At 38.4% G+C, this 27,363-nt stretch overlaps 1 protein-coding gene across 1 annotated transcript in view; it reads right to left on the bottom strand.

The window, feature by feature from the left end:
- The window catches only part of LOC144014872 (myosin-7B-like), a 508,753-nt gene that overhangs the window by 329,971 nt on the left and 151,419 nt on the right, over window positions 1–27,363 (bottom strand). Inside the window, exon 11 of the mRNA XM_077515180.1 lies at window positions 6,267–6,370. Within this exon, the coding sequence (XP_077371306.1) occupies window positions 6,267–6,370 (104 nt within the window). The remainder of the gene's footprint in view (window positions 1–6,266; window positions 6,371–27,363) is intronic.

The raw sequence follows: 27,363 nt of genomic DNA, 5'->3' as shown, positions 1-27,363 counted from the left end.
TTGACATGTATGTTTATCGTCAAGGCCTGAAGGTATCTCTATGACAAAATTCAGTTATATATGCAGCGCCACCTAGCCCTTGAGGCGTGAAAAAAAAATACCCCACTTACGGTATTTTTACAAAAATTGTAAACACGTTTCGCAATGAAAAAGGATATGCTTAAAAACTCCCCAGTGCATGCTCCAAAAAATCCCAAACTTGACATGTATGCTTATAATCAAGGCCCGAAGGTATCTCTATGACAACATTCAGTTATAAATACAGCGCCACCAAGCCCTTGAGGCTTAAAAAATAAAATAAAATACCCCACATACGGTATTTTGTACAAAAAATGTAAACTCATTCTAAGTGTGATAACTAAGTCATTTATGAATATTCTTTTAGTTTCCACCACTCAAATTGTTCACTGGCTTCACACCGATCCAAACGTATGTACGTTTCCATTTAGTTTTATTCATTTTTGATTGCCCCTTTGGACAATAAAAGTAACATTGTGCAATGAGTACAACGAGCGATGATGTGTATATACACTTTTACAAAAAATACCAATCAGGGCAACTCATTGCCTAAAAATAAAAAAGGACGCTGATTTTTGCAGGTCTTAACAATCACCAAAACCCGTTGAGCTTGACACACACACTGGCAAAAAAAAAATTCTACATGTAAACGTTTATTATGCCATTTTCAAAGAAATTTTGCTTCCAATATGCCAGTACCCCAACATGCAAGTACCCCAACGTGCAAGGACCCCAACGTGGCCCGGGCTGCGAGGGCCCTTTATAGCTGCTTGCAGCTCTAGTTATATGTGAAATGCATTGAGTTACAATTTATTTATTAGTTTCAAGGCTCAAAATAAGCTTATAAGACGTTGTGGACTTGTGCAGTTGTGTGAACATTTCCGGAAAATGTCGTTTGCACACAGTTGTTGTCACTGTTGGCCGACAACAATGTTGTTGGAATGCTTCATTAAGTAAGAATTTTGAAACACAAAATTTGATGCCTTGCCTCTGGCGGACTTCCTGTTATGTTTAGCAAATGGCACCAACAGGCTTTTTAGCAAATGGCACCAACAGGCTTTTTTGTAGGTCATAGTCTGTTACATATGTGTACCAATTTTCGTAGCTCAAGATTAAACTTTCAACCGGCAATGCTTCGTTAAGTACGAATTTTGAAACTCTAAATTTGATGCCGCGCCGCCGTTATATAGTATGTCAAAAACTTTAGATTTTTTAACATGGTGTTGTCCCAGGTGTTGAGATGGTACATCCCAAGTTTGAAGTCAATCGGGTTAACCGTGTAGGAGAAGCGGGCAAAAGTATGACCCCTGTAAATGTGCAAAAATGGGCCAAAATTGGACATTTAAATACTTATACCTCACTTCCTGTCTATTTTAGGGTACACATATCAAAGAGGTTTTTGTTCATCTGGATATGCTACAGGTGCCACACAATTTTCATAGCCGTAGGACAATCGTAGCGGGACAGGGATCCGTTTAACCTATGTAGGTGGTGCTACAGAGCCATTTTTCTGTTATCATGTATGGCGACTTTAAGCATCAGATGTCACTTTTAAATATGACTACACCATAAGCCATGACTTTTAGCCCAACAAGTTAGGTCATCGATATTATTGATACCTCGATCCGGTATCGATACTGGCACTAAAATATCGATCTATTAGTTTAGTTTCAACTTTGTAGTAGATTTCATGAACACATACAGTATTGTACTCAAAAAATATTCTTTTGTTTGTTTTGTTTTATATTTGTTGTTGTTCACTACAATTACATAAAATGTCACAATCATTAACTTCAAGTTACTACTTAATAATAATTACTAGTAATACTACTACTGTTTCTACGACTACTACTACTACTACTACTACTACTATTATTACTAATAATTAATAGGTAATTACTTTGTAATTTTCACAGTTTCTTTAATTAGCATTCAGCTATTAGCATTCAGCTTAGCATTCAGCTATTAGCATTCAGCTTTCAGCATTCTCACACAATATTGTCCAGAAATTGCTTAGTCTAGTTGTGGGAATGTTGAAAGCATTATTCCCACATTTGTTGTTTCTAACCTTTATTATTATACTTATTGTGGGATGCAACTTTTCCCCATTCATTTTTAATGGGACTGATACTAAATTCTAAAGGCTTTCTGATACTGCTCAGTGGCGCAGTTGGGAGAGTGCATGTACAGTAAGCAGGAGGTCGCAGGTTCAAAGCCCACCGCCGACTGTACATTGCATATGTGTCATGGCAATTATGTAAACGGATAGTAAGTATACCAACTGACTACCATACCAGGACATGCTTTATACTGACATGATTAAACACGTGTCCCAAATCAGCGCTGATGGCTGGCATGTGACAAATACGCAATTAAATTACAAATACGCCAATTCGCTCAGCTATTCACAGTTCCAGTTGGCTCACGGGGTTAAGCGCTTGAGCCAGTAGCATAGCAAAGACAGCCCTACGAATGATTCGCTGGTTCAAACCCCGGATGGCGCAGTGTTTTTTGTTTTTTTTCAGTATAGTCATAATACAACAAGTTAACATCTATTTCATTAAATGTCATTTGACACACTATTTCTTCAAAATTAATCCATATTGCATAATGCATTCAATAATTTCATTGAAGTCATTGAACACGTGACCCCATTAATCATGTCACTTTTCAATATAGATACACTATAAGCCATGAGTTTTGATATGCCAAGTTATGTCAGTGGATAGCTTAGTTGCCTGCCACATGGAGAACCTGGGTTCGAATACAGTGCAGGTAACTCTTTAGTAGGAATGCAGTAGTTAATGCTAATCATTGTCACTAATAATTATTTCACATCCATTACTTTTGATGTCATTTGTCATTATTAAGTTTTGTTTCTTTATTATCCATTCTATATTCAAGGCAAGGCAAGTTTATTTGTGTAGCACATTTCCTACACAAGGGCGGAGTGGTTAGCACGTCCGCCTCCCAGTTCTGAGGACTCCGGTTCGACTCCAGGCTCCGGCCTTCCTGGGTGGAGTTTGCATGTTCTCCCCGTGCCCGCGTGGGTCTTCTCCGGGTACTCCGGTCTCCTCCCACATTCCAAAGACATGCATGGCAGGTTAACTGGGCGCTCCGAATTGTCCCTAGGTGTGCTTGTCAGTGTGGATGGTTGTTTGTCTCCGTGTGCCCTGCGATTGGCTGGCAACCGGTCCAGGGTGTCCCCCGCCTACTGCCCAGAGCCAGCTGAGATAGGCGCCAGCACCCCCCGCGACCCTTGTGAGGAATAAGCGGTCAAGAAAATGGATGGATGGATGGATGGATGGATTTCCTACACAAGGCAACTTAATGTGCTTTCCACAAGAAAAGACATTAGCATCTACAAACACAGTAGTTAACATTCAGAGCAAAGAAAAGAGAGAAAAAAAAAAAAAGATTACTAAATACAATACTATATATTGTCACATCACTTACATGTCCATGATAGCTGAATGGTTAAAGCAATGGATTGGCCCGTGGGAGATCATGGTTCGATCCCTTTTTGGGAAAAATTTTAGCACAACTTTTATTTCATATAGTAGTCATTGTATAATTCTTTATAGTTGCGCTTTGTAATAATTTGGCACAAAATATCTTCACAATAGTGTTTTTGTTTGACCATTTATGACTGAAAAAGTTTTAAATTAGCAATTCACATTCAAACCCAAAAACGTTGAATACTTTGCATTTCACTCAACACGTGTACATGTTCTTTTTGTTTAGTTTTTTTGTTGTTGTTGTTTTTTTTACACAAGAGCAGAGAGAAAGCTTTGACAAGCAGCTTGACAGAAAGTGGTGGCTTCAACCATTGGTAGTTATTAGGTTCCATGTTTCAAAATCGGCCAGCAGGTGGCAGCAGAGTTTGAGCAATCAGCCAAGGCCATGTTGCAGAAAATTCTTTTTGCCAGTGTCCATTCAGTGTTCAGCATCAGATGTCACTTTTAAATATGACCATATGCCATGACTTTTAGCCCGACAAGTTAGGTCATCAATATTATTGATACCTCGACATCTATACCGGATCAATACTGGCACTAAAATATCGATCTAATTAGTTTCAGTTTGGCTCAACTTTGTAGTAGATTGAACACATACAGTATTGTACTCAAAAAATATTCTTTTGTTTGTTTGGTTTTATATTTGTTGTTGTTCACTACAATTACATAAAATGTCACAATCATTTAAGTCCCACTTTCCATGCCCACTTCCATACATACAACTGGCCAACATTACCGGCACTCTGATACTGCTCAGTGGCGCAGTTGGGAGAGTGAATCGTACAGTAATCAGGAGGTTGCCAACTGTACATTGCAAATGTATCTGTGGCAATTATGCTAAGGGATATAAATGTTTACCAACTGACAATCATATCAGGAAATGCATTATACAGCTAATATTAAACGCATGTGCCACCAATCAGTGTTGCCTTTCAGCACCAGATGACACTTTAAAATACAAATATGCCAATTCGCTCTGATTTTCACCCAGTCAGGTTAGCTCACGTGGTAAGTACATGAGCACACTGATTGCAAAGACAGGCCTGTCAATGATGTGCCGGTTCAAACCCCGATTAGAACAACCTTTTTTATTTTATTTTTTTAAATTCAATTTCAGTATAGTCATAATACAACAAGTATAACATCTATTTCATTAAATGTCATTTGAAAAACTTTTTCTTTAAAATTAATCCATGTTCATCTTTCACCGCTTGTACACTTACTAAATACAATACCACATCACAGCCACATCCATGTCCACGATAGTTGAGTGGTTAAAGCAATGGACTGGCACGTCAAGGTTCAATTCCACCTAGGAACATGTTTTAGCACAACTTTGATTTCACATACTAGTCATTGTATAATTATTTGAAGTTGCTCTATGTAATAATTTGACACAAAATATCTTCATAATAGCGTTTTTGTTTGACCATGTTATGACTGAAATTTTTTTAAATTAGCAATTCACATTCAAACCCAAAAACGTTGCATACTTTGCATTTCACTCCCAAACACGTGTACACGTTTTTTTGTTTTTTTTTGTTTTTTTTATTTTTTTTTAATTACACAAGAGCATAGAAAAAGCTTTGCCATGCGGCCTGACAGAGGTGACTTCAAGCAATGGTAGTTATTTGGTTCCATGTTTCGAAAACGACCAGCAGGTGGCAGCAGAGTATGAGCCAAGGCCATGTTGCCCGACAAGCTCTTTTTGACAGTTTATACATGAATCCCAACTGACTATCATATTGTGAAATGCCTTATAATTCCACTGAAATAATTAAAGGCCTGTCTCCATTCATTGGATTCAGCATCAGATGTCACTTTTCAATATGACTACACCATGAGCTATGACGTTGATCCCGACAAGTTAGGTCTTTGGTTTGAGCACTTGCTTAACACACTGAAAGATGTGGGTCAAATAGCGGCAGACACCAAAGCAGCAGAAGTTTGTTGTAACCATAATACGGATATTTAAGGATATTTATGGTGAAATAGTGGATCTGTTAACAAGTTTTGGATCGCACGAATACCCTTGCCTGCCTGTGTACTGCTCCGTTTCTTGCCCAAACCTCAACTGGCCACTGCACATGTGCAGTGCGTTGTTCTAAAAATAGTAGTGTGGTCGTAATTGTGAACAGCTCTATTAACTGCCACATCTCGTCAGCAAGCAAAAGGCATGGAATAAGGCTACTAGTTTTTTTTTTTTTTTTTTTTTTTTTTTTTTTTAGAAAACGCTGTGATTGTTTTTTGTTTCTTGGGGAGACTCTTGTCGACCGTGATGGCATGTTCAATTGAGTGTCAGAATTTAGAGCTTGCAACACCGTAACACCACCATAGCGTGATCTCAGCACTTCCCAGCTTCCAAATATACAACAAAACATTTAACTATAGAGTTTACGTGAGTAGCAGATAATGTGAATTCTATGCAGAGCTTGTACGATTTGTCTGCCTTGCAGAATCTGTATATGCAGCCTCAATGTCCTCTGTTTTAACCTGGGATTTAATGGCACCTTATGTAGTCATAGTGGAGGAGACGATTGTGGTCATCATAAATCTGAGAGGGGCCTGTCTGCAGTGCCATCTGCGACCATAATCATCATCAATCAAACTCAATCAAACTTTACAGTATATAGCACCTTTCAGATATTAAAATGCAAATCAAGATGCTTATCATAATCCTCACAGGTTTTCACAGTGAACTTGTATGAGAACACAATCAATTTTCCTTACGTCGGTGAGTTCCAATTCCTCGCCATCCTTGATGCTGGCCACAGTGGTGACGCCTTGCGAGCAAAAGTGGTAGTCGTATGGGTTCTTGGTCACCAGTAACATGTCTGAAACATGAAAGACGTACATGTAATGTATAAAAAGCCTGCAGTTGCAGAGAACATATTGTAACATATTATTATGTGACCTACTGGAATTAGTGAGAAAATATTGCACATATTACATATGGAAATCCTACAGGCACTTAGAAACAATTTACACCACATTATATATTAGGGGTGTGCCAAAAAAATTGATTCTCATAAGAATCACAATTTTCATCTACTATGATTCAAAATCGATATCAAACGTCCCGAAATGTATTTATTTAAATTATTTTACACTGTCTTGCCCTTGTTTATTGGCAGTGCTGTTCATGTAGTACACCATTTGGCCACTTAGGGGCAGTGTGGCTCCATACATTCTGATATACTGTTCAGTTGTAGCCACATTAGAGAGTAGAAGAAAAAAGTCAAGATCAAGTTATACCAATAAAAGTTTTTTACTTTTTTAAAATTTTGATTTATTTTATTTTATTTTTATTTTTTTGCAGCGCAGGCAGAGCATATGCAAGTGAGTAATGTGTGCTTCTCTATATACATTCTGGCAGCGTTTTTAAATGAATAGTTGTTCTTTTGAGTGATAAAAGTGATGCAATTAGCGCGCTAATTAGCGTTAGCGAGTCAATGGCGTTGTGGAAACAAGCTAAACAAAATGTGTTTGCATTTAAAGTGTATGGGACAGCTCAGGACATTTTTTAATATGTTGTTTGGAACGATATAATATACACGACAAAATGAGTGGCTCGTCGAGTCAAAACATATTAAAAGAGTATTTTTTAGGGGTGTGAATTGCCTAGTACCTGACGATTCGATTCGTATCACGATTCACAGGTCACGATTCGATTCGATACCGATTAATCCCGATACGAATTTATAAGTCGATTGTTGCGATTTTTTTCATTCAAATTTAGAAAATACTAATCAGTAAGCTTGTAGAGTGTAAGATTTATATGAAAATGTATTATTTATTTATCTGAAATTTCAGTCTTATAGAGGTTGTAATCTGTTTCATGTTTAAACAGCATTAAAATAAAATATTAAGGCTTAATGTTCCGTTCATATAACATTCTTCCATGCTCAAGGTGTGAATCCTAAAAAAAAAAAAAATAAAAAAAAAAAAAAAAAAAAATCGATTCTGCCAATTATTGAATCGATTCGAGAATCGCGCGATGTAGTATCGCGATATATCGGCGAATCGATTTTTTTTTAACACCCCTAGTATTTTTCCTTATTTTTAACTTACCCGCGCAAAATCTGGCCATTTGGCGCGCTCCAGCGGCCGAATCGGATATTATATCAGCGGAACAACGGAAGTCAGCGTCTTTGCTTTGCCACTGCAAGCTTATGACTGCTGTGTGTTTTATCATCAACTGAATTTCTACAATGCCGTCTCGTTGCGTGACCGGATTTTGTTGTAATCGAAGGGAGGGTGGCGTGAACCTTTTTCGGTTCACTCAAGATGCAGCTCTTGGCGAAAAATGGACAAAGCAAGTACAGACGAGAGATAAATGGACACCTGACTCCAACGTCAGTGTTGTACAGCGCACATTTCGAGGAAGACTCGTTTGACCCGCTCCCGGCCCTGAAGCTGTCACTTGGCTATAATGTGGGGTAAGAACTACAATCGAGAAAGTTAACAGCACTTATTTTAGCAGCTCATGGCAAAAATAATCACTGCCAAATTAATATACAGTCAATGAAAAGGTACCAATTTCTAATGAGGAACTGCTAGCTTTCGATTTGTTGTCTATTTTATTTTGTACTATGTATTGTGCTGTGCATATGTGTTGAAGTTAACAACAGCTCAAACTTTGTTTCAGATGGTGGATGAGATGCTTATGGAGTGAGTATGAGTGGAATGAAACTGCTACACAGGTGACATGTTTGGAAGATGATTTGGGTAATGTTTGCATCCACAATGTGAGTAAATTTATTGTACAATATACATAATTGATAACACACCAATTTATGGAAAAACAAATTACTCACCCCACCTAGTGTTCAAATTTGTCATGTACATGTAATTTACAAATGTATTGTGCATTTTTCAAAGAATAAGATGGCTGTATAGGTGTAAATATAACCTGGATTCATTACAAATCAACTGAAATATTGCAAGCCTTTTATTGTTTTAATATTGCTATTATTATTAGGGCCCGAGCAGCGACCGCTGCGAGGTCCCTATTGTTTTTGTAAAAATTATCATTAGGGCCCGAGTAGCAACCGCTGCGAGGTCCCTATTGTTTTTGTAAAAAGTATTATTATTATTATTATTATTATTATTATTATTAGGGCCCGAGCAGCGACCGCTGCGAGGTCCCTATTGTTTTTGTAAAAATTATTATTATTAGGGCCCGAGCAGCGACCGCTGCGAGGTCCCTATTGTTTTTCGTTCGAATTATTATTATTATTATTATTATTAGGGCCCGAGCAGCGACCGCTGCGAGTTCCCTATTGTTTTTGTAAAAATTATTATTATTATTATTATTATTATTATTATTATTAGGGCCCGAGCAGCGACCGCTGCGAGGTCCCTCTTGTTTTTGTAAGAATTATTATTATTAGGGCCCGAGCAGCGACCGCTGCGAGGTCCCTATTGTTTTTGTAAAAATTATTATTATTATTATTATTATTATTATTATTATTATTATTATTATTATTATTAGGGCCCGAGCAGCGACCGCTGCGAGGTCCCTATTGTTTTTGTAAAAATTATTAGGGCCCGAGCAGCTACCGCTGCGAGGTCCCTATTGTTTTTCGATCGGATTATTATTATTATTATTATTATTATTATTAGGGCCCGAGCAGCTACCGCTGCGAGGTCCCTATTGTTTTTCGATCGGATTATTATTATTATTATTATTCTTCTTCTTCTTTTTCTCCGTAAACGATCACGATTTTGGGTACCTAAACATTTACGAAAACTCACCAAACTTTGCACACTCCTCAGGCCCGGCGAAAAATTTGATATTATGAAGTCGTCATAACAACGCGACTCTATAGCGCCCCCTAGCATAGAAAAATAAAAACCAAGCCCGGCATGTTTGAGCTAGAGCAACGAAAATTGGCAGGCACGTGTAGCACCCCGAGACGCACAAAAAAGTCTATTGGGACCATGTAGCTAAAATGTACAGGAAGTGAGCTATGAATTTTTTAATGTCCAATTTTGGCCTATTTTGGCACATTCACTGTGGTCATGCTTTTTCCCCCTTTGCAAACATTTTTCATCCAATTGACTTCAAACTTGGCATTTATCATCTCAAGACCTGAGAGAACAACTGGGGAAAAAATCTTGCCTTTTCGAAATACTATATGACGGGGGCGGGGCATCAAATATTGCCTTTAAAATGTCATTTGTCCAGAAAGAGCAAATGCTTAATAACTCCCATGTTCAAGCTCCAAAAAATCTCAAACTTATCAGGCAACTTAATAGTCACGGCCTGAAAACATCTATATGATAAAATTCAGTTATCCATGTAGCGCCACCTAGTGGTAACAATAATTGTCAGACTTTACGTTTTTAGCTACTGTGCTGAGCTCGTTGAAGGGATCCAGTTGAAAATTGGTCAGAAAAGCCTTAAGATGTTGATCATGCCCCACACCGAATATTGTAACTTTTCGCCAAAGGGCGTGGCCGCTACGGTGCCGCAAAGTCTGAAGATTTCTCGTGACAACAAAAGCTGCATTAACTTGACCGAGATGATGCTATCTTCTCAAAATTGTACACAATTGATGAGAGTCCAGCTCTAAAGACATCTACTAACTTACATTTCATCTAACTGATAGCGCCACCTAGTGGCAATTTTTTTTCTTACGAATTTTCTTCTACGTTTTTCTCCAAACACGTTAACTGGACCTACCTCATATTTGCTCAGATGAGGGTTTCGGCCTTCATGATGTCACAACACGAAGTTTGTGAGTTTTCGCGAGTCGCTGTGGGCGTGGCTAAGCGCTGTTCGCCAAGAAAACAACGCCAATTTTGAGGGCCTAAACTGGCACAGAAACACACGAAACTTGGCACACACAGCTGGCCTGGCAAAATGAGCAATTTTTTATCGCCGATTGTGCTATTTTTACAAAAATGACTCAATAGCGCCCCCTAGAAATCTTTAACGAAACAGCCCCAGTTGTACGTTTAAGCAAGAACGACGAATATTTTTAGGTGTATGAGGGAGCCCAAGACCTACAAAAAAGTCTCTTGTACCCATATGCTAAAATGAACAGGAAGTGAGCTACGAATTTTTGAATGTCCCATTTTTGACGATTTTTGCACATTCACAGGGGGCAGACTTTTGCCCACTTCTCCTACACGTTTCATCCGACTGAGTTAAGACTTGGCCTGGACCATGTCAAAACCTGAGCCAACGACAGGGGGAAAAATTTTGACTTTTCAAAATACTATATGATGAGGGCGGGGCATCAAAATTTGTGTTTCGCAATGAAAAAGGATATGCTTGATAACTCCCCGGTACATGCTCCAAAAAATCCCAAACTTGACATGTATGTTTATCGTCAAGGCCTGAAGTTATCTCTATGACAACATTCAGTTATATATGCAGCGCCACCTAGCCCTTGAGGCATAAAAAAAAAATACCCCACATACGGTATTTTGTACAAAAAATGTAAACTCATTCTAAGTGTGATAACTAAGTCATTTATGAATATTCTTTTAGTTTCCACCACTCAAAATGTTCACTGGCATCAGACTTATCCAAACATATATATATTTTTATTTATTTTTGATAGCCTTTATGGACATTAAAAGCAATATCGTGAATGAAGGATATGCTTAATAACTCCACGGTACATGCTCCAAAAAAAATCCCACACTTGACATGTATGCTTATAATCAAGGCCTGAAGGTATCTCTATGACAACATTCAGTTATAAATACAGCGCCACCTAGCCCTTGAGGCATTTATATATATATATATATATATATATATATATATATATATATATATATATATATATATATATATATATATATATATATATAAACCCACATACGGTGTTTTGTACAAAAAATGTACACTCATTCTAAGTGTGATAACTAAGTCATTTATGAATATTCTTTTAGTTTCCACCACTCAAATTGTTCACTGGCTTCACACCGATCCAAACGTATGTACGTTTCCATTTTGTTTTATTCATTTTTGATTGCCCCTTTGGACAATAAAAGTAACATTGTGCAATGAGTACAACGAGCGATGATGTGTATATACACTTTTACAAAAAATACCAATCAGGGCAACTCATTGCCTAAAAATAAAAAAGGACGCTGATTTTTGCAGGTCTTAACAACCACCAAAACCCGTTGAGCTTGACACACACTGGCAAAAAAAAATATTCTACATGTAAACGTTTATTATGCAATTTTCAAAGAAATTTTGCTTCCAATATGCCAGTAGCCCAACGTGCAAGGACCACAACGTGGCCCGGGCTGCGAGGGCCCTTTATAGCTGCTCGCAGCTCTAGTTATTATTATTCTTCTTCTTCTCCGTAAACGATCACGATTTTGGGTACCTAAACATTTACGAAAACTCACCAAACTTTGCACACTCCTCAGGCCCGGCGAAAAATTTGATATTATGAAGTCGTCATAACAACGCGACTCTATAGCGCCCCCTAGCATAGAAAAATAAAATCCAAGCCCGGCATGTTTGAGCTAGAGCAACGAAAATTGGCAGGCACGTGTAGCACCCCGAGACGCACAAAAAAGTCTATTGGGACCATATAGCTAAAATGTACAGGAAGTGAGCTATGAATTTTTCAATGTCCAATTTTGGCCTATTTTGGCACATTCACTGTGGTCATGCTTTTTCCCCCTTTGCAAACATTTTTCATCCAATTGACTTCAAACTTGGCATTTATCATCTCAAGACCTGAGAGAACAACTGGGCAAAAAATCTTGCCTTTTCGAAATACTATATGACGGGGGCGGGGCATCAAATATTGCCTTTAAAATTTCATTTGTCCAGAAAGAGCAAATGCTTAATAACTCCCATGTTCAAGCTCCAAAAAATCTCAAACTTATCAGGCAACTTAATAGTCACGGCCTGAAAACATCTATATGATAAAATTCAGTTATCCATGTAGCGCCACCTAGTGGTAACAATAATTGTCATACTTTACGTTTTTAGCTACTGTGCTGAGCTCATTGAAGGGATCCAGTTGAAAATTGGTCAAAAAAGCCTTAAGATGTTGATCATGCCCCACACCGAATATTGTAACTTTTCGCCAAAGGGCGTGGCCGCTACGGTGCCGCAAAGTCTGAAGATTTCTCGTGACAACAAAAGCTGCATTAACGTGACCGAGATGATGCTATCTTCTCAAAATTTTACACAATTGATGAGAGTCCAGCCCTAAAGACATCTACAAACTTATATTTCATCTTACTGATAGCGCCACCTACTGGCAATTTTTTTTCTTACGATTTTTCTTCAATATTTTTCTCCAACCATGTTAACTGGACCTACCTCATATTTGCTCAGATGAGGGTGTCGGCCTTCATGCTGTCACAACATGAAGTTTGTGAGTTTTCGAGAATCGCTGTGGGCGTGGCTAAGCGCTGTTCGCCAAGAAAACAACGCCAATTTTGAGGGCCTAAACTGGCACAGAAACACACTAAACTTGGCACACACAGCTGGCCTGGAAAAATGAGCAATTTTTTATCGTCGATTGTGCTATTTTTACAAAAATGACTCAATAGCGCCCCCTAGATATCTTTAACGAAACAGCTCCAGTTGTACGTTTAAGCAAGAGCTACAACATTTTTTAGGTGTATTAGGAAGCTCAAGACCTACAAAAAAGTCTCTTGGACCCATATGCTAAAATGAACAGGAAGTGAGCTACGAATTTTTGAATGTCCCATTTTTGACGATTTTTGCACATTTACAAGGGGCATACTTTTGCCCACTTCTCCTACACGTTTCATCCGACTGACTTCAGACTTGACCTGGACCATGTCAAGACCTGAGCCAACGACAGGGGGAAAAAATCTTGACTTTTCGGAATACGATATGATGAGGGCGGGGCATCAAATTTTGTGTTTCACAATGAAAAAGGATAGGCTTAATAACTCCCCGGTACATGCTCCAAAAAATCCCAAACTTGACATGTATGTTTATCATCAAGGCCTGAAGCTATCTCTATGACAATATTCAGTTATATATGCAGCGCCACCTAGCCCTTGAGGCATAAAAAAAAAAATACCCCACATACGGTATTTTGTACAAAAAATGTAAACTCATTCTAAGTGTGATAACTAAGTCATTTATGAATATTCTTTTAGTTTCCACCACTCAAAATGTTCACTGGCATCAGACTTATCCAAACATATATATATTTTTATTTATTTTTGATAGCCTCTGTGGACATTAAAAGCAATATCGTGAATGAAGGATATGCTTAATAACTCCACGGTACATGCTCCAAAAAAAATCCCACACTTTACATGTATGCTTATAATCAAGGCCTGAAGGTATCTCGATGACAACATTCAGTTAGAAATACAGCGCCACCTCGTCCTTGAGTCATAAAAAAAAACAACAACAACCCCACTTACTTTACTTTACTTTATTTACTTTATTTTGAACAAAATTTGTGAACTCATTGTAAGTGTAATAACTAAGTCATTTATGAATATTCTTTTACTTTTTCCACTACTCAAAATGTTCACTGGCATCAGACCTAACCAAACATACATATTTTTTTATTTAATTTTATTGATTTTTTATAGCCTCTATGGACTTTAAAAGCAATATTGTGAATGAAGGATATGCTTAATAACTCCCAGGTACATGCTCCAAAAAATCCCACACTTAAAATGCATATTTATAGTCAAGGCCTGAAGGTATCTCTATGACAAAATTCAGTTATAAATACAGCGCCACCTAGTCCTTGAGGCAAAAAAAAAAAGCCTCACTTACGGTATTTTTTACAAAAATTGTAAACTTATTGTAAGTGTGATAACTAAGTCATTTATGAATATTCTTTTACTTTCCACCACTCAATATGTTCACTGGCATCAGACCAATCCAAACATATGTGCTTTTTCATTTAGTTTCATTTTTTATTTATTTTTTTTTATTTTTATTTTTTTTGATCGCCTCTATGGACAATAAAAGCAATATTGTGCAATGAGTACGAGCGATGATGTGTATATGTACCTTTCCAAAAAATACCAATCAGGGCAACTCATTGCCTAAAAATAAAAAAAGACGCTGATTTTTGCACATCTTAACAATCACCAAAACCTATTGAGCTTGACACAATCATCACACCTGGAAAAAAAAAATAATAATCCACGTAATGGTTTATCATGCCATTTTCAAAAAAATTCTGTTTCCAACGTACAAGTACCCCAACGTGCAAGTACCCCCACGTCGCCCGGGCTGCGAGGGCCCTTTATAGCTGCTCGCAGCTCTAGTTATTATTCTTCTTCTTCTTCTTTATTCTCCGCAAACGATCGCGATTTTGGGTACCTAAACATTCACGAAAACTCACCGAACTTTGCACACTCCTCAGGCCCGGCGAAAAATTTGATATTATTAAGTCGTCATAACAATGCGACTCGATAGCGCCCCCTAGCGTAGAAAAATAAAAACCAAGCCCGGCACGTTTGAGCTAGAGCAACAAAAATTGGCAGGCACGTGTAGCACCCCGAGACGCACAAAAAAAGTCTATTGGGACCATGTAGCTAAAATGTACAGGAAGTGAGCTATGAATTTTTTAATGTCCAATTTTGGCCTATTTTGGCACATTCACTGTGGTCATGCTTTTTCCCCCTTTGCAAACATTTTTCATCCAATTGACTTCAAACTTGGCATTTATCATCTCAAGACCTGAGAGAACAACTGGGCAAAACATCTTGCCTTTTTGAAATACTATATGACGGAGGCGGGGCAACAAATATTGCCTTTAAAATTTCATTTGTCCAGAAAGAGCAAATGCTTAATAACTCCCATGTTCAAGCTCCAAAAAATCTCAAACTTCTCAGGCAACGTAATAGTCACGGCCTGAAAACATCTATATGATAAAATTCAGTTATACATATAGCGCCACCTAGTGGTTACAATAAATGTCATACTTTACGTTTTTAGCTACTGTGCTGAGCTTTTTGAAGGGATCCATTTGAAAATTGGTCAGAAAAGCCTTAAGATGTTGATCATGCCCCACACCGAATATTGTAACTTTTCGCCAAAGGGCGTGGCCGCTACGGTGACGCAAAGTCTGAAGATTTTTCGTGAAAATAAAAGCTGCATTAACTTGACCGAGATGATCCTATCTTCTCAAAATTTCACACATTTGATGAGAGTCCAGCCCTAAAGACATCTACTGACTTATATTTCATCTAACTGATAGCGCCACCTAGTGGCAATTTTTTTTCTTACGAATTTTCTTCTACGTTTTTCTCCAAACACGTTAACTGGACCTACCTCATATTTGCTCAGATGAGGGTTTCGGCCTTCATGATGTCACAACACGAAGTTTGTGAGTTTTCGCGAATTGCTGTGGGTGTGGCTAAGCGCTGTTCGCCAAGAAAACAACGCCAGTTTTGAGGGTCTAAACATGCACAGAAACTCATGAAACTTGGCACACACATCTGGCCTGGTAAAATGAGCAATATTTTATTGTTGATTGTGCTATTTTTACAAAAATGACTCAATAGCGCCCCCTAGAAGTTTTTAACGAAGCAGCCCCGGTTGTACGTCTAAGCAAGAACGACGAATATTTTTAGGTGTATGAGGGAGCCCAAGACCTACAAAAAAGTCTCTTGGACCCATATGCTAAAATGAACAGGAAGTGAGCTACGAATTTTTGAATGTCCCATTTTTGACGATTTTTGCACATTCACAGGGGGCAGACTTTTGCCCACTTCTCCTACACGTTTCATCTGACTGAGTTAAGACTTGACCTGGACCATGTCAAGACCTGAGCCAACGACAGGGGGAAAAATCTTGACCTTTCGAAATACTATATGATGAAGGCGGGGCATCAAAATTTGTGTTTCGCACTGAAAAAGGATATGCTTAATAACTCCCCGGTACATGCTCCAAAAAATCCCAAACTTGACATGTATGTTTATCGTCAAGGCCTGAAGCTATCTCTATGACAACATTCAGTTATATATGCAGCGCCACCTAGCCCTTGAGGCATAAAAAAAAAATACCCCACATACGGTATTTTGTACAAAAAATGTAAACTCATTCTAAGTGTGATAACTAAGTCATTTATGAATATTCTTTTACTTTACACCACTCAAAATGTTCACTGGCATCAGACTTATCCAAACATATATATTTTTATTTATTTTTGATAGCCTCTGTGGACATTAAAAGCAATATCGTGAATGAAGGATATGCTTAATAACTCCACGGTACATGCTCCAAAAAAAATCCCACACTTGACATGTATGTTTATCGTCAAGGCCTGAAGCTATCTCTATGACAACATTCAGTTATATATGCAGCGCCACCTAGCCCTTGAGGCTTATATAAAAAAAAAATACCCCACATACGGTATTTTGTACAAAAAATGTAAACTCATTCTAAGTGTGATAACTAAGTCATTTATGAATATTCTTTTAGTTTCCACCACTCAAAATGTTCACTGGCATCAGACTTATCCAAACATATATATTTTTATTTATTTTTGATAGCCTCTGTGGACATTAAAAGCAATATCGTGAATGAAGGATATGCTTAATAACTCCACGGTACATGCTCCAAAAAAAATCCCACACTTGACATGTATGCTTATAATCAAGGCCTGAAGGTATCTCGATGACAACATTCAGTTATAAATACAGCGCCACCTAGCCCTTGAGGCTTATATATAAAAAAAAAAAAACACAAACGGTATTTTGTCCAAAAAATGTAAACTCATTCTAAGTGTGATGACTAAGTCATTTATGAATATTCTTTTAGTTTCCACCACTCAAATTGTTCACTGGCTTCACACCGATCCAAACGTATGTACGTTTGCATTTTGTTTTATTCATTTTTGATTGCCCCTTTGGACAATAAAAGTAACATTGTGCAATGAGTACAACGAGCGATGATGTATATATACACTTTTACAAAAAATACCAATCAGGGCAACTCATTGCCTAAAAATAAAAAAGGACGCTGATTTTTGCAGGTCTTAACAATCCCCAAAACCCGTTGAGCTTGACACACACTGGCAAAAAAAATATTCTACATGTAAACGTTTATTATGCCATTTTCAAAGAAATTTTGCTTCCAATATGCCAGTACCCCAACGTGCCAGTACCCTAACGTGCAAGTACCCCAACGTGCAAGGACTCCAACGTGGCCCGGGCTGCGAGGGCCCTTTATAGCTGCTCGCAGCTCTAGTTATTATTATTCTTCTTCTTCTTTATTCTCCGCAAACAATCGCGATTTTGGGTACCTAAATATTCACGAAAACTCACCGAACTTTGCACACTCCTCAGGTCCGGCGAAAAATTTGATATTATGAAGTCGTTATAACAACGCGACTCTATAGCGCCCCCTAGCATAGAAAAATAAAAACCAAGCCCGGCACGTTTGAGCTAGAGCAACGAAAATTGGCAGGCACGTGTAGCACCCCGAGACGCACAAAAACGTCTATTGGGACCATGTAGCTAAAATGTACAGGAAGTGAGCTATGAATTTTTTAATGTCCAACTTTGGCCTATTTTGGCACATTCACTGTGGTCATGCTTTTTCCCCCTATGCAAACATTTTTCATCCCATTGACTTCACACTTGGCATTTATCATCTCAAGACCTAAGAGAACAGTTGGGCAAAAAGTCTTGCCTTTTCGAAATACTATATGACGGGGGCGGGGCATCAAATATTGCCTTTAAAATTTCATTTTTCCAGAAAGAGCAAATGCTGAATAACTCCCATGTACAAGCTCCAAAAAATCTCAGACTTCTCAGGCAACGTAATAGTCACGGCCTGAAAACATCTATATGACAAAATTCAGTCATACATATAGCGCCACCTAGTGGTTACAATAAATGTCATACTTTACGTTTTTAGCTACTGTGCTGAGCTCGTTGAAGGGATCCAGTTGAAAATTGGTCAGAAAAGCCTTAAGATGTTGATCATGCGCCACACCGAATATTGTAACTTTTCGCCAAAGGGCGTGGCCGCTACGGTGACGCAAAGTCTGAAGATTTTTCGTGACAATAAAAGCTGCATTAACTTGACCGAGATGATCCTATCTTCTCAAAATTTCACACATTTGATGAGAGTCCAGCTCTAAAGACATCTACTAACTTACATTTCATCTAACTGATAGCGCCACCTAGTGGCAATTTTTTTTCTTACGAATTTTCTTCTACGTTTTTCTCCAAACACGTTAACTGGACCTACCTCATATTTGCTCAGAGGAGGGTTTCGGCCTTCATGATGTCACAACACGAAGTTTGTGAGTTTTCGCGAATTGCTGTAGGCGTGGCTAAGCGCTGTTCGCCAAGAAAACAACGCCAGTTTTGAGGGTCTAAACATGCACAGAAACTTCTGAAACTTGGCACACACATCTGGCCTGGTAAAATGAGCAATATTTTATTGTTGATTGTGCTATTTTTACAAAAATGACTCAATAGCGCCCCCTCGAAATTTTTAACGAAGCAGCCCCGGTTGTACGTTTAAGCAAGAACGCCGAATATTTTTAGGTGTATGAGGGAGCCCAAGACCTACAAAAAAGTCTCTTGTACCCATATGCTAAAATGAACAGGAAGTGAGCTACGAATTTTTGAATGTCCCATTTTTGACGATTTTTGCACATTCACAGGGGGCAGACTTTTGCCCACTTCTCCTACACGTTTCATCCGACTGAGTTAAGACTTGGCCTGGACCATGTCAAGACCTGAGCCAACGACAGGGGGAAAAATTTTGACTTTTCGAAATACTATATGATGAGGGCGGGGCATCAAAATTTGTGTTTCACAATGAAAAAGGATATGCTTGATAACTCCCCGGTACATGCTCCAAAAAATCCCAAACTTGACATGTATGTTTATCGTCAAGGCCTGAAGTTATCTCTATGACAACATTCAGTTATATATGCAGCGCCACCTAGCCCTTGAGGCATGAAAAAAAAATACCCCACATACGGTATTTTGTACAAAAAATGTAAACTCATTCTAAGTGTGATAACGAAGTCATTTATGAATATTCTTTTAGTTTCCACCACTCAAAATGTTCACTGGCATCAGACTTATCCAAACATATATATTTTTTTATTTATTTTTGATAGCCTCTATGGACATTAAAAGCAATATCGTGAATGAAGGATATGCTTAATAACTCCACGGTACATGCTCCAAAAAAAATCCCACACTTGACATGTATGCTTATAATCAAGGCCTGAAGGTATCTCTATGACAACATTCAGTTATAAATACAGCGCCACCTAGCCCTTGAGGCTTATATAAAAAAAAATAAAAAATACCCCACATACGGTATTTTGTACAAAAAATGTACACTCATTCTAAGTGTGATAACTAAGTCATTTATGAATATTCTTTTAGTTTCCACCACTCAAATTGTTCACTGGCTTCACACCGATCCAAACGTATGTACGTTTCCATTTTGTTTTATTCATTTTTGATTGCCCCTTTGGACAATAAAAGTAACATTGTGCAATGAGTACAACGAGCGATGATGTGTATATACACTTTTACAAAAAAATACCAATCAGGGCAACTCATTGCCTAAAAATAAAGGACGCTGATTTTTGCAGGTCTTAACAATCACCAAAACCCGTTGAGCTTGATACACACACTGGCAAAAAAATATTCTACATGTAAACGTTTATTATGCCATTTTCAAAGAAATTTTGCTTCCAATATGCCAGTACCCCAATGTGCCAGTACCCCAACGTGCAAGTACCCCAACGTGCAAGGACCCCAACGTGGCCCGGGCTGCGAGGGCCCTTTATAGCTGCTCGCAGCTCTAGTTAGGGCCCGAGCAGCGACTGCTGCGAGGTCCCTATTGTTTTTGTAAAAATTATTATTATTATTATTATTAGGGCCCGAGCAGCGACCGCTGCGAGGTCCCTATTGTTTTTGTAAAAATTATTATTATTATTATTATTATTAGGGCCCGAGCAGCGACCGCTGCGAGGTCCCTATTGTTTTTGTAAAAATTATTATTATTATTATTATTATTATTATTATTATTATTATTATTATTATTCTTCTTCTTCTTTATTCTCCGCAAACAATCGCGATTTTGGGTACCTAAATATTCACGAAAACTCACCAAACTTTGCACACTCCTCAGGTCCGGCGAAAAATTTGATGTTATGAAGTCGTTATAACAACGCGGCTCTATAGCGCCCCCTAGCGTAGAAAAATAAAAACCAAGCCCGACACGTTTGAGCTAGAGCAACGAAAATTGGCAGGCACGTGGAGCACCCCGAGACGCACAAAAAAGTCTATTGGGACCATGTAGCTAAAATGTACAGGAAGTGAGCTATGAATTTTTTAATGTCCAATTTTGGCCTATTTTGGCACATTCACTGTGGTCATGCTTTTTCCCCCTTTGCAAACATTTTTCATCCAATTGACTTCAAACTTGGCATTTATCATCTCAAGACCTAAGAGAACAGCTGGGCAAAACATCTTGCCTTTTCGAAATACTATACGACGGGGGCGGAGCATCAAATATTGCCTTTAAAATTTCATTTGTCCAGAAAGAGCAAATGCTTAATAACTCCCATGTTGAAGCTCCAAAAAATCTCAAACTTCTCAGGCAACGTAATAGTCACAGCCTGAAAACATCTATATGACAAAATTCAGTTATACATATAGCGCCACCTAGTGGTTACAATAAATGTCATACTTTACGTTTTTAGCTACTGTGCTGAGCTTGTTGAAGGGATCCATTTGAAAATTGGTCAGAAAAGCCTTAAGATGTTGATCATGCCCCACACCGAATATTGTAACTTTTCATCAAAGGGCGTGGCCGCTACGGTGACGCAAAATCTGAAGATTTTTCGTGAAAATAAAAGCTGCATTAACTTGACCGAGATGATCCTATCTTCTCAAAATTTCACACATTTGATGAGAGTCCAGCTCTAAAGACATCTACTAACTTACATTTCATCTAACTGATAGCGCCACCTAGTGGCAATTTTTCTTCTTACAAATTTTCTTCTACGTTTTTCTCCAAACACGTTAACTGGACCTACCTCATATTTGCTCAGAGGAGGGTTTCGGCCTTCATGATGTCACAACACGAAGTTTGTGAGTTTTCGCGAATTGCTGTAGGCGTGGCTAAGCGCTGTTCGCCAAGAAAACAACGCCAGTTTTGAGGGTCTAAACATGCACAGAAACTCCTGAAACTTGGCACACACATCTGGCCTGGTAAAATGAGCAATATTTTATTGTTGATTGTGCTATTTTTACAAAAATGACTCAATAGCGCCCCCTCAAAATTTTTAACGAAGCAGCCCCGGTTGTACGTTTAAGCAAAAACGCCGAATATTTTTAGGTGTATGAGGGAGCCCAAGACCTACAAAAACGTCTCTTGTACCCATATGCTAAAATGAACAGGAAGTGAGCTACGAATTTTTGAATGTCCCATTTTTGACGATTTTTGCACATTCACAGGGGGCAGACTTTTGCCCACTTCTCCTACACGTTTCATCCGACTGAGTTAAGACTTGGCCTGGACCATGTCAAGACCTGAGCCAACGACAGGGGGAAAAATTTTGACTTTTCGAAATACTATATGATGAGGGCGGGGCATCAAAATTTGTGTTTCACAATGAAAAAGGATATGCTTGATAACTCCCCGGTACATGCTCCAAAAAATCCCAAACTTGACATGTATGTTTATCGTCAAGGCCTAAAATTATCTCTATGACAACATTCAGTTATATATGCAGCGCCACCTACCCCTTGAGGCATAAAAAAAAAAATACCCCACATACGGTATTTTGTACAAAAAATGTAAACTCATTCTAAGTGTGATAACTCAGTCATTTATGAATATTCTTTTAGTTTCCACCACTCAAAATGTTCACTGGCATCAGACTTATCCAAACATATATATATTTTTATTTATTTTTGATAGCCTCTGTGGACATTAAAAGCAATATCGTGAATGAAGGATATGCTTAATAACTCCACGGTACATGCTCCAAAAAAAAATCCCACACTTGACATGTATGCTTATAATCAAGGCCTGAAGGTATCTCTATGACAACATTCAGTTATAAATACAGCGCCACCTAGCCCTTGAGGCTTATATAAAAAAAAATAAAAATACCCCACATACGGTATTTTGTACAAAAAATGTACACTCATTCTAAGTGTGATAACTAAGTCATTTATGAATATTCTTTTAGTTTCCACCACTCAAAATGTTCACTGGCATTAGACTTATCCAAACATACATATTTTTGTTATTTAGTTTTATGTATTTTTGATAGCCTCTATGGACATTAAAAGCAATATCGTGAATGAAGGCTATGCTTAATAAATCCACGGTACATGCTCAAAAAAAAAATCCCACACTTGACATGTATGCTTATAATCAAGGCCTGAAGGTATCTCTATGACAACATTCAGTTATAAATACAGCGCCACCTAGCCCTTGAGGCTTATATAAAAAAAAAAAAAAAATACCCCACATACGGTATTTTGTACAAAAAATGTACACTCATTCTAAGTGTGATAACTAAGTCATTTATGAATATTCTTTTAGTTTCCACCACTCAAATTGTTCACTGGCTTCACACCGATCCAAACGTATGTACGTTTCCATTTCGTTTTATTCATTTTTGATTGCCCCTTTGGACAATAAAAGTAACATTGTGCAATGAGTACAACGAGCGATGATGTGTATATACACTTTTACAAAAAAATACCAATCAGGGCAACTCATTGCCTAATAATAAAAAAGGACGCTGATTTTTGCAGGTCTTAACAATCACCAAAACCCGTTGAGCTTGATACACACACTGGCAAAAAAATATTCTACATGTAAACGTTTATTATGCCATTTTCAAAGAAATTTTGCTTCCAATATGCCAGTACCCGAATGTGCCAGTACCCCAACGTGCAAGTACCCCAACGTGCAAGGACCCCAACGTGGCCCGGGCTGCGAGGGCCCTTTATAGCTGCTCGCAGCTCTAGTTATTATTATTCTTCTTCTTCTTCTTTATTCTCCGCAAACGATCGCGATTTTGGGTACCTAAACATTCACGAAAACTCACCGAACTTTGCACACTCCTCAGGCCCGGCGAAAAATTTGATATTATTAAGTCGTCATAACAATGCGACTCGATAGCGCCCCCTAGCGTAGAAAAATAAAAACCAAGCCCGGCACGTTTGAGCTAGAGCAACAAAAATTGGCAGGCACGTGTAGCACCCCGAGACGCACAAAAAAGTCTATTTGGACCATGTAGCTAAAATGTACAGGAAGTGAGCTATGAATTTTTTTATGTCCAATTTTGGCCTATTTTGGCACATTCACTGTGGTCATGCTTTTTCCCCCTTTGCAAACATTTTTCATCCCATTGACTTCAAACTTGGCATTTATCATCTCAAGACCTGAGAGAACAACTGGGCAAAACATCTTGCCTTTTTGAAATACTATATGACGGGGGCGGGGCATCAAATATTGCCTTTAAAATTTCATTTGTCCAGAAAGAGCAAATGCTTAATAACTCCCATGTTCAAGCTCCAAAAAATCTCAAACTTCTCAGGCAACGTAATAGTCACGGCCTGAAAACATCTATATGATAAAATTCAGTTATACATATAGCGCCACCTAGTGGTTACAATAAATGTCATACTTTACGTTTTTAGCTACTGTGCTGAGCTTGTTGAAGGGATCCATTTGAAAATTGGTCAGAAAAGCCTTAAGATGTTGATCATGCCCCACACCAAATATTGTAACTTTTCGCCAAAGGGCGTGGCCGCTACGGTGACGCAAAGTCTGAAGATTTTTCGTGAAAATAAAAGCTGCATTAACTTGACCGAGATGATCCTATCTTCTCAAAATTTCACACATTTGATGAGAGTCCAGCCCTAAAGACATCTACTGACTTATATTTCATCTAACTGATAGCGCCACCTAGTGGCAATTTTTTTTCTTACGAATTTTCTTCTACGTTTTTCTCCAAACACGTTAACTGGACCTACCTCATATTTGCTCAGATGAGGGTTTCGGCCTTCATGATGTCACAACACAAAGTTTGTGAGTTTTCACGAATCGCTGTGGGCGTGGCTAAGCGCTGTTTGCCAAGAAAACAACGCCAATTTTGAGAGCCTAAACTGGCACAGAAACACGTGAAACTTGGCACACACATCTGGCCTGGTAAAATTAGCAATATTTTATTGTTGATTGTGCTATTTTTACAAAAATGACTCAATAGCGCCCCCTAGAAGTTTTTAACGAAGCAGCCCCGGTTGTACGTTTAAGCAAGAACGACGAATATTTTTAGGTGTATGAGGGAGCCCAAGACCTACAAAAAAGTCTCTTGGACCCATATGCTAAAATGAACAGGAAGTGAGCTACGAATTTTTGAATGTCCCATTTTTGACAATTTTTGCACATTCACAGGGGGCAGAATTTTGCCCACTTCTCCTACACGTTTCATCTGACTGAGTTAAGACTTGACCTGGACCATGTCAAGTCCTGAGCCAACGACAGGGGGAAAAATCTTGACCTTTCGAAATACTATATGATGAAGGCGGGGCATCAAAATTTGTGTTTCGCAATGAAAAAGGATATGCTTGATAACTCCCCGGTACATGCTCCAAAAAATCCCAAACTTGACATGTATGTTTATCGTCAAGGCCTGAAGCTATCTCTATGACAACATTCAGTTATATATGCAGCGCCACCTAGCCCTTGAGGCATAAAAAAAAAATACCCCACATACGGTATTTTGTACAAAAAATGTAAACTCATTCTGAGTGTGATAACTAAGTCATTTATGAATATTCTTTTAGTTTCCACCACTCAAAATGTTCACTGGCATCAGCCTTATCCAAACATATATATATTTTTATTTATTTTTGATAGCCTCTGTGGACATTAAAAGCAATATCGTGAATGAAGGATATGCTTAATAACTCCACGGTACATGCTCCAAAAAAAAATCCCACACTTGACATGTATGCTTATAATCAAGGCCTGAAGGTATCTCGATGACAACATTCAGTTATAAATACAGCGCCACCTAGCCCTTGAGGCTTATATAAAAAAAAAAACCCACATACGGTATTTTGTACAAAAAAATTTAAACTCATTCTAAGTGTGATGACTAAGTCATTTCTGAATATTCTTTTAGTTTCCACCACTCAAATTGTTCACTGGCTTCACACCGATCCAAACGTATGTACGTTTCCATTTTGTTTTATTCATTTTTGATTGCCCCTTTGGACAATAAAAGTAACATTGTGCAATGAGTACAACGAGCGATGATGTAAATATACACTTTTACAAAAAATATCAATCAGGGCAACTCATTGCCTAAAAATAAAAAAGGACGCTGATTTTTGCAGGTCTTAACAATCACCAAAACCCGTTGAGCTTGACACACACTGGCAAAAAAAATATTCTACATGTAAACGTTTATTATGCCATTTTCAAAGAAATTTTGCTTCCAATATGCCAGTACCCCAACGTGCCAGTACCCCAACGTGCCAGTACCCTAACGTGCAAGTACCCCAACGTGCAACAACTCCAACGTGGCCCGGGCTGCGAGGGCCCTTTATAGCTGCTCGCAGCTCTAGTTATTAGGGCCCGAGCAGCGACCGCTGCGAGGTCCCTATTGTTTTTGTAAAAATTATTATTATTATTATTATTATTATTATTATTATTATTCTTCTTCTTCTTCTTTATTCTCCGCAAACGATCCCGATTTTGGGTACCTAAACATTCACGAAAACTCACCGAACTTTGCACATTCCTCAGGCCCGGCGAAAAATTTGATATTATTAAGTCGTCATTACAATGCGACTCGATAGCGCCCCCTAGCGTAGAAAAATAAAAACCAAGCCCGGCACGTTTGAGCTAGAGCAACAAAAATTGGCAGGCACGTGTAGCACCCCGAGACGCACAAAAAAGTCTATTGGGACCATGTAGCTAAAATGTACAGGAAGTGAGCTATGAATTTTTTAATGTCCAATTTTGGCCTATTTTGGCACATTCACTGTGTTCATGCTTTTTCCCCCTTTGCAAACATTTTTCATCCAATTGACTTCAAACTTGGCATTTATCATCTCAAGACCTGAGAGAACAACTGGGCAAAACATCTTGCCTTTTTGAAATACTATATGACGGGGGCGGGGCATCAAATATTGCCTTTAAAATTTCATTTGTCCAGAAAGAGCAAATGCTTAATAACTCCCATGTTCAAGCTCCAAAAAATCTCAAACTTCTCAGGCAACGTAATAGTCACGGCCTGAAAACATCTATATGATAAAATTCAGTTATACATATAGCGCCACCTAGTGGTTACAATAAATGTCATACTTTACGTTTTTAGCTACTGTGCTGAGCTTGTTGAAGGGATCCATTTGAAAATTGGTCAGAAAAGCCTTAAGATGTTGATCATGCCCCACACCGAATATTGTAACTTTTCGCCAAAGGGCGTGGCCGCTACGGTGACGCAAAGTCTGAAGATTTTTCGTGAAAATAAAAGCTGCATTAACTTGACCGAGATGATCCTATCTTCTCAAAATTTCACACATTTGATGAGAGTCCAGCCCTAAAGACATCTACTGACTTATATTTCATCTAACTGATAGCGCCACCTCGTGGCAATTTTTTTTCTTACGAATTTTCTTCTACGTTTTTCTCCAAACACGTCAACTGGACCTACCTCATATTTGCTCAGATGAGGGTTTCGGCCTTCATGATGTCACAACACGAAGTTTGTGAGTTTTCGCGAATTGCTGTGGGTGTGGCTAAGCGCTGTTCGCCAAGAAAACAACGCCAGTTTTGAGGTTCTAAACATGCACAGAAACTCATGAAACT

This window comes from Festucalex cinctus, chromosome 2 (genome assembly GCF_051991245.1).
Source record: "Festucalex cinctus isolate MCC-2025b chromosome 2, RoL_Fcin_1.0, whole genome shotgun sequence".
NCBI classification, from domain to species: Eukaryota; Metazoa; Chordata; class Actinopteri; order Syngnathiformes; family Syngnathidae; genus Festucalex; species Festucalex cinctus.
Note: the sequence above shows the minus strand (reverse complement) of the source record. Positions and strands in the feature narration are given on the sequence as shown.